The sequence below is a fragment of the Danio rerio genome, chromosome 1, assembly GCF_052040795.2.
Source record: "Danio rerio strain M-AB ecotype USA chromosome 1, GRCz13ab, whole genome shotgun sequence".
Classification (NCBI taxonomy): Eukaryota; Metazoa; Chordata; class Actinopteri; order Cypriniformes; family Danionidae; genus Danio; species Danio rerio.
The window spans coordinates 23608621-23624386 of NC_141021.1; the positions used below are offsets into that span (position 1 = coordinate 23608621).

At 37.7% G+C, this 15766-nt stretch overlaps 1 protein-coding gene across 1 annotated transcript in view; it reads right to left on the reverse strand.

The window, feature by feature from the left end:
* Positions 1 to 15766, reverse strand: part of chrna8 (cholinergic receptor, nicotinic, alpha 8) — a 130269-nt gene that overhangs the window by 46844 nt on the left and 67659 nt on the right. Inside the window, exon 3 of the mRNA XM_087237126.1 lies at positions 14058 to 14102. Coding sequence (XP_087093252.1) covers positions 14058 to 14102 — 45 coding nt within the window. The remainder of the gene's footprint in view (positions 1 to 14057; positions 14103 to 15766) is intronic.

Consider the following 15766-nt stretch of genomic DNA (forward strand, 5'->3'; position numbering starts at 1 on the left):
TTGCTAAGATGGGTGACGTGGTGGCGCAGTGGGTAGCGATGTCGCCTCACAGCAAAAAGGTCACTGGTTCAAGCCTCGGCTAGTTCAGTTGACGTTTCTGTGTGGAGTTTCGTGTTGGTGTGGGTTTTCACTTGGTGCTCTGGTTTCCCCCACAGTCGAAAGACATCTCAGGTCAATTGGGTAAGCTAAATTGTCTGTAATGTATGTGTGTGAATGAGAGTGTATGGATGTTTCCCAGTGATGGGCTGCACCTGGAAGGGCATCCGCTGTGTCAAACATATGCTGGATAGGTTGGCTGTTCATTCCGCTGTGGTGATCCTTTATTGATAAAGGCACTAAGCCGAAAAGAAAATGAATGAATATTGTTAAGACACCTAATTTAGGTTTAACATGGAGATTTAAAGGCATAATTGATGAAAATTCTGTCAAATATTAAGATGCAAAAAGCAAAAATGGCTTAAACTCATCTACGAAAATTACCATGAAATAAGAAAGATTTCTGTGTTGGCTGGTTCTTTGCCTCCACGTTGTGGATTTAAAATACTTCAAAGTACGGCAAACTGTTGAGTATCCCTTATATCTCTTCCGAATGCTAAAACATTGTGTGTAGACACAAAATGATCATTAAAAATACATGTTTAAATATTTTTAGACAAATCATTATACTCTTTCAGCTTCAGAACCTACAGCTATTACTGCTTTTAGTTCATTGCAAGATTGGCACCAATATTTCTAGACACATAAATGGGGGATGGGGACTATAGACTCTTCTGAAAATCAAGATCACAAAAGCAGTATTAATGTATGCTGTATGTATATTTGTGGTAACAGCCACATTGTATGACAGTGGCTTTTTTCAGGGTTAATTATTGTGATATCCCGATTGCAACAGAGAAATACTGTAGACTTTAACACTGTAAGAAGATATCTTTGTAGATGGATGGCATTTCATATCACGTTAGCCTTATAGTCATAAAGTGTGAACAAAATCAGCTGTTTTGTCATCACTTTAGACATTACACTATAGAGAGTCATTCAAACACTGGCCCTAAAGTGACGTTGGTGAATTAGTAATGGGTTCTGCTGTTTTGACGTCAGCTGCACATGTGATGAATGGCGTAAGAAAGTTGTTCCTAATAAAAAAGGCTTTTTAGACTCTCCATGTTTGATTATCTTATTTATATACACGATTGTGCCGTCGAACTGTTGTATAAATGCAATATGACACTCGTAGCAGTGCGATATGGCTGTATATCAACACTGGTGGGACGCTAAGGTTAAAGTGTGACAGCCACAATTTTATTTTTGGGCAAAATCATTAGATCATTTTCCATGAAGATATTTTTTCCATCCATCCATCCATCCATCCATGCATCCATCCATCCATCCATCCATCCATTCATTCACTCATTTATTTTCCTTCGACTTAGTCTCTTTATTAATTCCTTTATTAATCCAGGGTCGCCACAGTGAAATGAACCACCAATTTATCCAGCATCTGTTTTACACAGTTTATGCCCTTCCAGCTGCAACCCAGTACTGTGAAACACACATACACACTCATTCACACACATACACTACGGCCAATTCAGCTTATTCAGTTTACCTATACTGCATGTCTTTGGACAGTGGGGGAAACCGGAGCACAGATGAATCTCATGCCAACATGGGGAGAATATGCATACAGCACACAGAAATGCCAAATGACCCAGCTAGGACTCAAACTAGCAATCTTCTTGCTGTAAGGCGACAGTTCAAACCACTGAGTCACCGTGCTGCCCCCTTTTATTAATTTATAAAATAGGCATTTTTTTCATTATTTATTAATATAAATAAGTGTCTATTTATAAGAATCAAAACAAATGTTTTAGAGAGAATGTTGAATGTATGCAAATAATTCTTATGTGCTTAAAGTGTGAGTAAATGATACAAGCATTATTAACTCCCAGGGGTTGAATATCACAAATATATGTTTGGAGGTGTCTTGCCCGGATAACGCCGAAAAGAACTTAAATTACACTTTCAGTTTTGATCATGCATATAAGAGCAATACATCAATCGAATCAGTTAGGTGTCTACTTTCTTGTGTGCACTCACAATAACAACAAAAGTGTGTGTATACTATGCAATAAGTAGCTGAAATAAGCACAAATGTCAGGGCATGTCAAAACATCTCAGGGGCCCCAAAATCACCTCAGATCCCTGAGGGTCAATGTAATCTCCTTATATGCCTCTAAAGCATTGTCAGTTTTGATCGAGGAAAATTTCTAAATACTGGTGTGGGTTTCCACAGAAATTTAATGTGGGTTAGGCACAACAATTTGTATCTCTTTTACCCTTCTTATCCCCACTTTACTAGTTTACAGATTGCAGTCATTAAAATACAACCTTTCAAATGTTCCCGATAACTTATGTGTGTCTTCACTGATGCACGAATAATTCAGTTGAAACAACAGGGAGAAAATCATGTTTGTTTCATCCTCACAGATCACATCAGATCAGTCAGGAGGAAAAAAAAGATTCAGTCCCACACATCTCTCTCTGTGGCTCAGATGTCCCAGTGTGCTTTAGTGAGCGTTTTCCCTAAGGCACTGCCTCTCTCTGCGGATACAATGGCTCGCTCCGCACTGACATCATGATATGATCACTGCACATATTTCATATATGTACTGGAACACATACTTGGAACATAATGTTTCAGGAAAAACAAAACAGATGCACTTTGTTCCCAATGTCACATATAGGTTCTTTCTCTTTTTTTGTAAACATGCAGTGTTGAATTTAAACATTTATATATCCGTATGTCTGATAATATTTTTTCTTCTGGAGAAAGATAATATTTTTTCTTCGGCTAGAAGAAAAAAAAGCAGTTTTTGATTTTAAAAAAAAACATTTAAGATCAAAATTATTAGCCCCTTAAGCCAATTATTTTAGATAGTCTACAGATTAAAACAATTTGTTATACAATAAATGGCCTAATTACCCTAACCTGCCTAGTTAACCCAGTTAAGCCTTTAAAGTGTCTTGAAAAATGTCTAGTAATGTATTATTACTTGTCATGATGGCAAAGATAAAATAAATCAGTTATTAGAAATAAGTTGCTAAAACTATTATGTCTATAAATGTGTTGATAAAAAACAGGAGGGCTAATAATTCAGATTTTAACTTAGTGCGTTAACGCATGCAATTAATTTGAAATATTTAACGCGTTAAAAAAATGAACGCAGTTGCAGGTTGTGGCGAGGAGGCGTGGCCGAGAGCTGTGGGAACGGAATGAGGCCGCCGCGCAAGTGGATACACCTGTGGTGTGCACCGGCCTCAAATCCCACGGAGGGAGCTCTGGACTATAAGAGGAGGAACAATAGCAGAGAAAGCCGAGAGAGGAACGGGCCCAGACATATTGTTTTACTTTTGCTTTCATGTTTGACTGCAGTCTCCATAAGAAGCTGCCGTCTCAGTTATTAAAAAATATTTTAAAACTGCGTCGGTTCTCCGCCTCCTTCTTCCCGGCGGCCAAAGGGCTGTAAACTTCATTACACAGGTTTTTTTTTTACTTCCTTTTTTTAGTCAACGTGTGTTTAGCATGCAAAGAAATATGGATAAGACCGAGGAAGCACTTTTTGAAGGCAAGTTTCAGTATAAAAAAATTAATGTCGCATCACCAGGCTCTCCAGAGTTTCATGCAATTTTGACTTCTGTTTTAATGGAATTTAATACCACATGGCGAACGGAAAGAAAAACCTCCGCAAACCTCCAAAACATACATTGTGTAGGTCAAAAAAATATATATATATATATTTTTTTTATTATTTTATCGGAAAAAATCATTAGAAAATTAAGTAAATATAATCTTTCATAAAGACATTTAGCAAATTTCCTTTTGTAAATATGTACATTTTATATCTCAGTTTTTTGTCATCCCAATTTCCAAAAATGTACCTTATGACTTGTTTTATGGCAGGGTCACTTATTTTAAATCAGCTGAGGGTTGTGGAAGACATGTGGGTTTAGTTTTTACTAAATGTGCAAGATCTAGAACCTAATCACCCCACCAGAGCTACAACTGTACTTTGTCTCAACAATTTCACACTTAGCCTTCATCACAATCAAAAAATTCTGTGTTTCATTGCATATTTCAAAGGTTCCTGTTTTGCCAAATCTTCAAAATCTTGTTTAAATGATTAAAACTATATATCCTAATGTTAAAAAATATGAACTACGAACTACATATAACTCCTGCAGGACATGTTTAAGAATAACATGAATTTCAGAAATCATTCTCAGTGGTGGGGGTAAGGGTGTCCCAGGACTCCAAACCCATGAGGTGTTCGAGATACAACTAGGTCCCAAGTGGCTAGAAAGATCTTGTCAGGGAATTGCAGATGACCAAAGCCTTGGCTCTCTTACACTCTTGGCTGTGAACGGGACCATTTTGTTCAGGTGGAGACTAGGGGTTTGATGGTGATTGACCCCCATTTGGAGAGAGCCCATGTCACACCTTTCTTTTTTTTATACTAGGGCTAGTCGCAAAAAACAACCGAATATGCCCTGAAGAACCTAGGAAATACCAGTCTGCAGGAAATCCTTATAGCATAGGATAAATAGAAGCTTAAACTTAATTCATTTGTTTAACAAGACTAATGAACACATGACAACATATGGTTTATCTGAGTTCTTATAATATTCTTGATAATGATATAACATTTATGGCCAATCAGACACATGATTATTCTGCTTTTATTTAACAAATACATCATCAACCTCTCCTACCCAAGAAAAGACTGGATGATCAGTTGTAATTTGATTTCAAGGAATTCATGACACAAAGGAATGATCAGAACTGAACACAAAGAAAACTTCTATAAGCTACTTGTTTAAGACTGATGCTTTTGATGTAAACTTTTATTCTCTTTATGTGTAATGTTTTAGTAGTATAATCAGTATAATGTGAGATGTTTTTGCAACAAGTCTCATATATAAATATTAGGATTTTAATACTTCTGCTATCAATGTTTAACTCTACCACAGCTAAAAAAGGTCAGGGATGATTCATGCTTGATGTCCCTGCAAAGCTAATTTAGTGTACTGAATGATTGTTCACATTTTATGTTAATACGTGTCGTGTGCAACATATTAACATTATAAGAAGCTTTTAACATTTCTGCATCAGTTTACAACCAGAATGCCTATGTAAATCACCCTGCATTGGAACAAAGACTATGAAACGTGCCTCAGGGTAGTTAACTTCTCATTGGTCAACTCGGCTCCTGAGGGTAGGTACAAAACCATCTTTATAAAAACAACTAGCCCATATGCTGCTTCAGAACTTGAAACAACTGATTCCACCCCACTCCAAGCCTCACTAGAACAAAGAACTGACGACTCGCTAACCACATGCTCAACAGAGAGAGTTTTTCACATCACAAAAGGAACACAAGTAACACTTTCAGACTACCACTGAACTGGTGTAAAATAAATGTAACACTAAAGAGACCATAGACGGGTTAAATTGATTATTTTTGGTTCGCTTGGTTTGGTCCTACAAAATCTGAGGTTTTTCCATCATAACACTCTCTCAGACTCTTATTTTTCTTTCTTTACTCTTCTCTACACTTGAATATGTGTTCGTGCAAGGTGTTAGTTTCTGTTAGATTCGTCAATGAAGTTTAATTTTGTATAAAGAACGGTGCCTGTGCATGTTTATGAATCTAATGTCTTAAACTTCGATCTTGCTACCCTGCTTAAACATGAATGGGTTTTTAGTTTTGATAGCAATAGCAGTAATTAAAGTCAACTGAATGATCGCTGGAAGATTTGTTTGTTCGGATTTAAAGAGTCGATTCCTTTAAAGCCCTATTCAAATTAATCTTCGCTAATAATAATAATTCGCTACATAAAGTATGCAATGATACTATGTCTTCAAAGAGGCTCCAAATTACAAAATATTTTTGTCTGTTCAATCTCATACAGAATCGCTAAATCCTTGCCAGCTAAAAGCACATCTTTTCCACGAGCACTTAATTTTAAAATAATAATCCTTATCTACTCTAGATTGTATTTTTCTATCAAAATCAGAAGCTTTGCAGCACTAAGTGTGGATTCTGATCAAATGAATCTCTTGATGCCTTCCTCTTCCTGGATGAAAGTGACTGCTAAATGAATGAAGATAAACTTAACTATGAGCCCACTCTACAAGTTGACCACCATTGAAATATACAGCTTATAGAAGTATGTCTGGAATGGTGAAAAGAGAACATGGTTGCATCAGAGTATTCAAAGTATGTGAGAGACACTTCTTGAACATGAACACCTAAAAAAGGTTATGAAATGGATGATACTCGTCTACATTTATTATTATATGCCATTCAGGGTTATTTGTGTGTGACAGGCCACATTTACACTACAGTTTTTGAAACTGATTGATAATCAATGGCAGCAACCTAGCAAACAATTGTGTGTTCAGTAGACATCTAATAGACATCTAAACATAGACAGTTTGACTAAAACAAGGCTAAACTTGGGCTGTCAGTAAAAAATCGAATAGACGTCTAAGAATAGCCCAAAACTAGACTAGTCGCCAATTAGACAGATTAGACTTTTACCCTTTTTAGACTTAAGCTGTGTAGTTTTGTAGTTTGATGACTAGTCTAGTTTTGGCCTATTCTTAGAGATCTATTAGATTTTCACTGACAGCCCAAATTTGGCCTTGTTTTAGCCAAGACAACTATGTTTAGAGGTCTATTAGACATCTATTTAACATCTTTTAAAAACAAAAAAAAATGCTTGCTTGGGATAGGACCAAATTATTATTTCCGAATTCATTTTTGCCTGAACTGCCTCTTTGTCCCATAGGCTCAAAAGACATAAAGCTTCTGAATTACTCCACCGAGCTGTGCCCTCATCCACTGCACCATCTGTAACAGTCATGGTTTAGTGCCCACCTGAGTTAAATGATGCCATTTGCCCCTGTCATTGACAGGTGAATATCAGCTCTGTCTGCTTAAAGGACAGGTACAAATCTGCTTACAGGACAGGACAACTCCTGTCTCCTTTTTGCATATTCTGTGGATGAGCAATTTGTGAAAACACTATATCTGAAAAAAACAGAGTGAACTTTGAGCTTTGAAAGATGAATAATAATTGCATAAAAGTTGAAAAAGAACAAAATATCTAAAATTAAAAACAGGAAATGATGTGAACTTTAAGCTTTGTAGCCTTCCAGATTTTTTATGCACCAAAGTTGAAAGATTATCGCCAAACTTTGAAAAAAGCATAACAGAACTCTTTTAACACTTTACAATACATTACAATGTCAAAGAGTAACAGAAGTGAATCTGTGGGTCATCATCTGTGTAAGATCAGTTTCCAGACCGGTCTCAATGTTGAGTTCAAAATTACAGAAGTCCCATTGTGGAAAATTTCTTATCCAGCTTAATTTCATGGTTAAGTGCTCAGTTGGCTAAACTCATGCATTATGGCTGATGAGGTCAATAAAGGTGAATTAAAGCCGAGGAATGTTTTAGACAGATAGACACACCTTTTAACAGCTGAAGCTCACTGTTGGCACCAGCCGGTTGGTGCATTTATTGAATGTACACACATTTACAAACATGCCTTTTTATGAAATTTCACACTTGCCTGCTTTTAAGCTGATTACCAAATATATTTAATGTGCTTATGTTTTGCACCTTTAGTGGGCCTCCGCATTTTAGCAATTAGCTTTGTAATGCTTCTCAGCATGGAAGCTTTCAATCACATACTGTATATAATAGCGAGATGAGTTTTGAATGCAGAACTGGACTATGATGCCACGGCTCATCTTAAAGCACTTGGGCACTGAAAACAATTTAGCAACCTCATGGCTATATTCATATGCTTTTTATGATGTTAATTCAAATTCTGCAATATAATACTGTTTCGCTGAGAACACCATTTTATCGTTTAAGATGAGACAGAATATAAAGAGTGTAGCCTGAAGAGTTGCACCAGAGAATGGCACCCTTGAACGAAACGTTCCTTAATGCAAACAGCTCAATGTAAGTTATCAAGTCAGAAATCCCATTATAAGTCAAGCTCTCAGACTTGGAGCTGCTCCCGCTCCACTACAAGCTGTTATTTTAAGTTGTAAATCTGCCTGATGTGACCATGGGGCGTGACATTAAACTGAGAAACCATTGAAATGTCGTTATCTTGTCTCTCTGAGATCTGAAACTATTGTTAGCGTCACCTGCGAGCTGTGCGACTGCAACAGGCCATTTAAATTTCAAATAATTCTGCTGTTGTTTTTGCTTTCCAGGGTGATGTCTAAACAATGAGCATTTGAGGTAGACGTGCCACTGAGCAGCGTAACCGAGCAAGACAGGAGCACTGGGACTGTCATGCTTAAACAAGCCAAATTGCTTTTAGACTTGCAAAAAGGTAGTAGGGGTGTGGGGAGATTAAAAAGAGAGAAATGCATGGAAATGGACCTGCATATCAGTTAAAGGGGGTCACTATTATACTTTTTAATACTTCAGCCTACTTGAGTACGAAAAAAGATCTGCAGTTACAAAGTACAAAGGATATTCTAAATGAAGCATATATCTATATCAGTTACTGGATTCCTTCAAACTCCTTGATTCTAGTATTTATTTATTTTTCCAAGAATATACATATGAAGTCAGATCAGTCTCAAGAATGATACATTTTCAAAATAAAATTCATAAATCTACGACACAATTAAAAACCCGGTTCACAAATATACAAATCCAATTCGCTAATTCAAAATATGATTCATAAATACACAAATCTAACTCATAGGTTCAAAACATAATTCAGAAATACACAAATTAAATTTATAAATTCAAAACACGATAATTAAATACGCAAATTCAATTTGTATATTCAAATTATGATTCATAACTACACAAATCTAACTCATAGGTTCAAAACATAATTCAAAAATGCACAAATTAAATTTATAAATTTAAAACACGATAATTAAATACGCAAATTCAATTTGTATATTCAAATTATGATTCATAACTACACAAATCTAACTCATAGGTTCAAAACATAATTTAAAAATATGCAAATTCAATTTCTTAATTCAAAACACGATTCATAAATATGCAAATTCGATTCATAAGTTCAAAATACGAATCATATACACAAATCTAACTCATAGGCTTAAAACACAATTCCAAAATATGCAAATTCAAACTGTAAATTCAAAACAGGAGTTAAAAGAATGCAAATTAATTTTTTTAAATTCAAAACATGATTTAAAAATATGTTAATTCAATTCGTAAATTCGAAAGATTTATAAATATGAAAATCTAATTCGTAAGTTCGAAACACGATTTAAAAATATGTAAATTGAATTCGTAAATTAAAAATACAATTTATAAAAACAAAGATCCAATTCGTAAATTCAAAATATGATTCATAAATACACAACTGTAATTTGTAGGTTGAAAACAGGATTCAAAAATACACAAATCTAATTTCGAAGTTCAAAGTACAATTTATAAATATACAAATCCAGTTCGTAAATTCAAAACATGATTTAAAAATACACAAAATGTAATTTATTTGGTCAAAATATTTATGATTTTTACTTGTAAATTAATGCATTGTGTGCTTACAATTCATTTTGGAAATGTATTTTTTTTAGACTGATCAGACTCCAAATGTACATCACAATTTCCCATGGTATTTTAAATGAACTATGTGCAAGGGTGTGGATTGTGGGGAGTTTAATGTTTATCTGTTTGAATAAGTATTAGCATGGTCTACAATTTAAATGACCCGAGCAGTTGAATACGTTCACATTGCAGGCAAATATGGTCAAATTGTGCTCAAGTTCATGTGCCAGTAATGAAGTTCTGAAGGGAACAAGCAATTTCAACTTTTATTTTTATCAACACAGTTGTGGTATTGCTAAGATGACACGTCAAACAGACAAAGGTGCTCCTGCCAAATTTCCACTAGCTTTTCTTCCATTTTTTGCATCCATATAGACATAGAAGTAGCCCTTTTAACATATCCCACTGGCCTACAGAAAGAATTCTAGCAGCTGAATTTATTATTACTTGTAAGTGATTTAAATAGGATTGACCAGTACTTGCATAAATTGAATTGCAGAAGTCTAGACAAATGAAAGTACACAGTGGTGTGATTAAAATGTTCAGTGCACCACACGATCAGCTCCTAAATTCAAAGCTGCTTTCCCAAGAGGGCTGACACTGAGCCATAGAAAATATAGCTTGTCATAGATCACAACTTAACAGTCTTTTCAATTGCATAACACTTATTTTAGGTTTCACCCATTAAAATACACATTATAGCAAAACAACAGTTTAAAGTTGTAAATTTAACAATTTACAGTCGTAACATAAATGACTTGTGTTTGCAGACACTGCAATGATATTAAAAAAATTAAAAATAAATAAATTACCAACATGCTTTATTCACATCCGTATACAAATAGTTTACATAAGAAGAAAGTTTATTCTGTGTATGCACTCTAAACCCTAATAAGTTGAGACTACTCAAATGATTTGTGGAAAGTGATTAATGGGAAATCAACAAACCCCACGCCAACACAAGGAGAACATGCAAACTCCACACAGAAATGACAACTGACCAAGCTGGGAGTTAAGCCAGCGACCTTGTTGCTGTGAGGCGACAGTGCTCACACTGCACCACTGTGTCAACCCTGCATGTATATCAATTAAGAAAAATGTACATAAGCAAATATCTACTTACTAATTGAACTGTTCTTTTTTTATCAGACGGGTTCAGGTAGCGCCTCTGTTTTGCTGTGCTTCAGCAAAATTCAGTATCACAAGCAAAATGACCACCTTGTGTCATATAACATATATCGATCAATCAGCACAGTTGGCAAGGCAGAATTTTAAGCGCAAGCAATCATTTAAAACAGATGTGATGGTGAATTGTTTAAAAAAAATGAAAATGTTAAGTTAAGAAAAAATAAAACATTGATTAAAAGTTAAACATACCTCTAGAAGTTTTGATACCAAAACTTGGTATTTTAAGTAATGTCAAGTTATATTGACTTAATATCTTTAGTAATGATAACAGCTGGGTTTACAGTGTAGTTGTTCTAAACAGCAATGCCAAAAAATAAAATACAAAAAACTAAAAATCAGATCTGAGAAAAAAATTCTAATTTGAGCACTAAGCCTCACATAATGCTTAAAAACAACAACACCCTGCATCCAGTCTTAATCCTTAAAATCACCACTCAGTAATGTACATTAAAGGTGCTTAAAATCATACAGTTCCAGTAAGGGGATTCAATAAAAGAATGTGATGTATGTACTGTAACTATAGTGTAAAACTGTTCAATGCAAATGTTAAACAACAATCTATTCAAATGTCAAGTAAAACTTCCTAATCATCCCGATAAACTTAACCATTATTGTCACAAACTCTACCGACCTTCTCAGAAAACATGGTTTTGATGTCATATGGCGCTAGTATGTGTCACAACCAGCGATCGCTCCCCAGAGGATCGCTGGTTCTCACACGAACTCAGAACTACATTTCCGCATTTCCCAGGACTACATTTTCATACATGCACTGCTCTCAAACACGCACGCCTGCTCTCTCATGTTTCCTGATTGCATCACCAGCTGAGCCTTGTTCACAGACTGATTACATCCCATTCATAAGCCACTCTCTCACGCTACCAGTTTGCCAAGTCTTGTTTTCCTAGTAACATTACAACGCGTTTCCCTGTCTTGTTTCTCCTTGTTTCGAGCCTTGTACCCTTGTTTTCCTGTTTAGCCGCCTGCCTTTTGACCTTTAGCCTGTTTTACGTTTATGATTCTGGACTGCCTGTATATACCTGTTTGCACCTGATGACCATTGCTTGCCTGACGTTTGAATAAACTGCATAGTGGATCTTACCTCCTGTGGTCTCCTGTCACTCCACCCCAGTCGTGGTTACAGAAGACTCGGCCAAGACATGGATCCAGCAGGTATTCAATTCATGCGCCTCCGTCAGGATGCCAGGCCAATTGAAGATTATGTGGAGGACTTTATTAATCTGGCCCACCGTACCACCCTGGATGAGGTATGTCTCAGAATATTTTTTCATGGAGGACTTTCTGAGCCATTGTATTCCATGATGCCACAGCACAATCCCCACTGGACACTAGCACAATTTATCGATTTGGCACTTCAAATGAGTGGATCCTCCTTCACCATAGGAGGGGTGGACGAAAGTCCAAATAATCTTTTGGGGGGGGGGCTATAGAGAGCAAGACCCGCTGGCAACGGGGCTTGCGACCCGCTCTCCACAGCCAGCTCACAAGATGGCTTCCAGTCCCAAGTCTGTTCTTGCTCCTGAAAGGCCATCTCCAGAGCTGCCATTCCCTCCAATGCTGCCAGATCCTCCAGAGCTGCCAGACCCGCCAGTGCTGCCAGATCCTCCAGAGCTGCCAGACCGTCCAGTACTGCCAGATCCTCTAGAGCTGCCAGAGTCACTGCCACCGCCAGAGCTGCCACCGCCGCTGCAAGAGCCGACGTCGCTGCCAGCGCCTCAGCCAGAGCCGACGTCACAGCCAGCACCTCAGTCAGAGCCGACGTCGCAGCCAGTGCCTCAGTCAGAGCAGACGTCGCAGCCAACACCTCAGCCAGAGCCGACGTCGCAGCCAACACCTCAGCCAGAGCCGACCTCGCAGCCAGCGTCTCAGCCAGAACCGACGCCGCAGCCAGAGCCGACGCCGCAGCCAACTCCTCAGCCAGAGCCGAAGCAGCAGCCAGCGCCAGAGCCGACGCCGCAACCAGCGCCTCAGCCAGCGCCACCGCCGCCTGAGCTTCCCGAGGAGTCGCCGCCACCGCCTGAGCTTCCCGAGTGGTCGCCGCCGTCACCTGAGCTTCACGAGTGGCAGCCGCCACCTGAGCTTCCCGAGTGGTCGCCGCCTGAGCTTCCCGAGTGTCCGCCGCTGTCTGAGCTTCCCGAACGGCCACAGCTCCTCGCCCTGTCGGCGCCATCCAGACAGCTCACCCAGCCGGCGTCATCCAGGCTCCTCGCCCTGCGGGCTCCCTGCGGGCCTCCAGCCCTGCCGGCTCCTTGCCATACTCCAAGTCCTTCGCTGCCACGCGATCCAGGACCACTGCAGCTCCACTCTCCGGGTTTTCCGCAGCTCCAGTCTCCAGGCCCTCCGCAGCTCCACGCCCCAGGTACGCCCCAGCTGCATGGTCCTGGCCCTCTATCCCTCCCCCTGTTCCGCTCCGCCTCCCACCTGAACAGTAGTGGAGTGTCTGGAATCCACTCCTAGAGGGGGGGCTATGTCACAACCAGCGATCGCTCCCCAGAGGATTGCTGGTTCTCACACGAACTCAGAACTACATTTCCGCATTTCCCAGGACTACATTTTCATACATGCACTGCTCCCAAACACGCACGCCTGCTCTCTCATGTTTCCTGATTGGATCACCAGCTGAGCCTTGTTCACAGACTGATTACATCCCATTCATAAGCCACTCTCTCACGCTACCAGTTTGCCGAGTCTTGTTTTCCTAGTAACATTACAACGCGTTTCCCTGTCTTGTTTCTCCTTGTTTCGATCCTAGCCTTGTACCCTTGTTTTCCTGTTTAGCCGCCTGCCTTTCGACCTTTAGCCTGTTTTACATTTATGATTCTGGACTGTCTGTATATACCTGTTTGCACCTGATGACCATTCCTTGCCTGACGTTTGAATAAATTGCATAGTGGATCTTACCTCCTGTGGTCTCCTGTCACTCTACCCCAGTCGTGGTTACAGAATGCTAGCTGTGCATAAATAATTATTTATTTATTTATTAATTGATAAAATGCCTCTATAAATTTAATTAGTCTGAAAAGGAATAAATAATGCTTCTGTTTCACTGCCATCATTGTTGATTTTAGCTGGGAACTACAGTGAATTATGTAATCTGCATGAACTAACATAACATTCTTAACAAAATGACAGTAAATGACAGTCAAGTGACCATATAAACGGATTTACATACAATAGGCCTGCACATACATGTACATTATACAAGTATAAATAGAAACTCACCAGCTGTAGCCAGGCGTTGGTTATTAATACCTGATTTTTTTCATCCTATGGCAGAGAAAGAGAAGAGATAAAATAGATTCAGTATCAAATGAGGACAAAATGAAGGATTACTTCAAATTGGACAAATCTCCTTTCAGTTTTATAATCCCAACCCTTTCTATGAACAAAGACTTTTATTCTTTTTTTTGTGTGTACCATTCGCTCTTTTTATATCTCTCGTTCTCACACAAATACGTGCTGGCTTTGCCTTTTGGAGCAGTTGAGATAAGCCCAGCTATGACACCCAATGAATAGGAGCAATGTAACCTTAAAGCAGTTTCACAATATGACAATCACCATTACAATACAGATCTCATGGTAAACCTCTTGGGCTTTAAAGCTTCTGCTTGCATCGATCTATTTCAGAGTCTGCGTGTGTTTTTATGAGCTCAAGAACCTTCAGCTTTAAATGATCAAAGACATTTGGGTCATTCATAAAAATGTCAGCTCAGATTTCACCACATTTCATTTCTTTTTGACCAAGAAAGATCAACAGTGTTATCAATTTACCACTAAATAGTTTTATTTCTGGCTTCTGATATACTGTAGTTCAGTTAGCAACTGACTGAACAGAGATAATCAATTTCACACAAGTCTAAATAAAAGGGCAACAAAGAAAAAAAAACACATGATATAGATATTTCAAGAGGAACTCTTTTTAAGTGACTTTGTAGAGTCTTGTTTACATTAAAGTACTGTAGAATTAATATGTTGTACTTAAACAATGTAATTCTTTTGGTAGAGTTACTAAAACATTGGTGTAACTTAATATAATTATGACAAATTATTTACACATTTAAAAGATGGATTTATTTTACTGTAGACAAATGCAACCAAAGAGTGAATACATTTCCAATTAATGAAACCAAATTACATTTAAAATATCTTGAGAATAATTTAAACAACAAGAATATCCTTTCAACTATTCCAGTTCAAACTGCTGTAATGATGCTTTTACAGTATATGTAACTTGGACTGGGTAAGAAAAGAGAAACATCAGAGATGTCAGAACTACCATTAGCACAGTTGTTGCTCATTGACTGAAGCAACACATGTTGTTGTCAATAAACATGTCAGCATCCAAAGAATGAACACTAAACACTTCTGCACACCAGTAACCTCAAAGCTTTCTAGAAACTAATTGAACATTAATAAATTTGTAAAAATATCCATGTCACAGGGTGTTTGATTGTCCACAATGTTTGAGATTACAACAGTTATAATATATTTTTTCCAATTATCACATTTATCTAAGTTTATTTTAAACCAACTATGTACAGTATGTGAGACTCTCATTTTGAAAACGGTAGACACAGCAGTTTATTTTTTATGCATTATTTGCATAGTTTATTTATGTGCATCAGAACGCAAAATGTAAAAATACAGATCATAAATTTATTCAGGGCAACCCTAAGGAGCCACAGCTTCTGTTTAAATGTATTCGTTTTTATTAATTATTCATTCATATTGTGAAATTAGCCGTATATTTTTGTAATGAGGCAACAAACATGTGTAGAGTGCAAAGAATGTGTTTAATCCACAATTAAGCATTTTGTCATATCACTAAGGTCTTATTGTCATTTTTCTGGATTGAAAGAACACCAAAATAAATTTCAAAAATGCATATGCTTATGGAGAGGTTAATATTATTTTCTGCCTGTTTTTATATT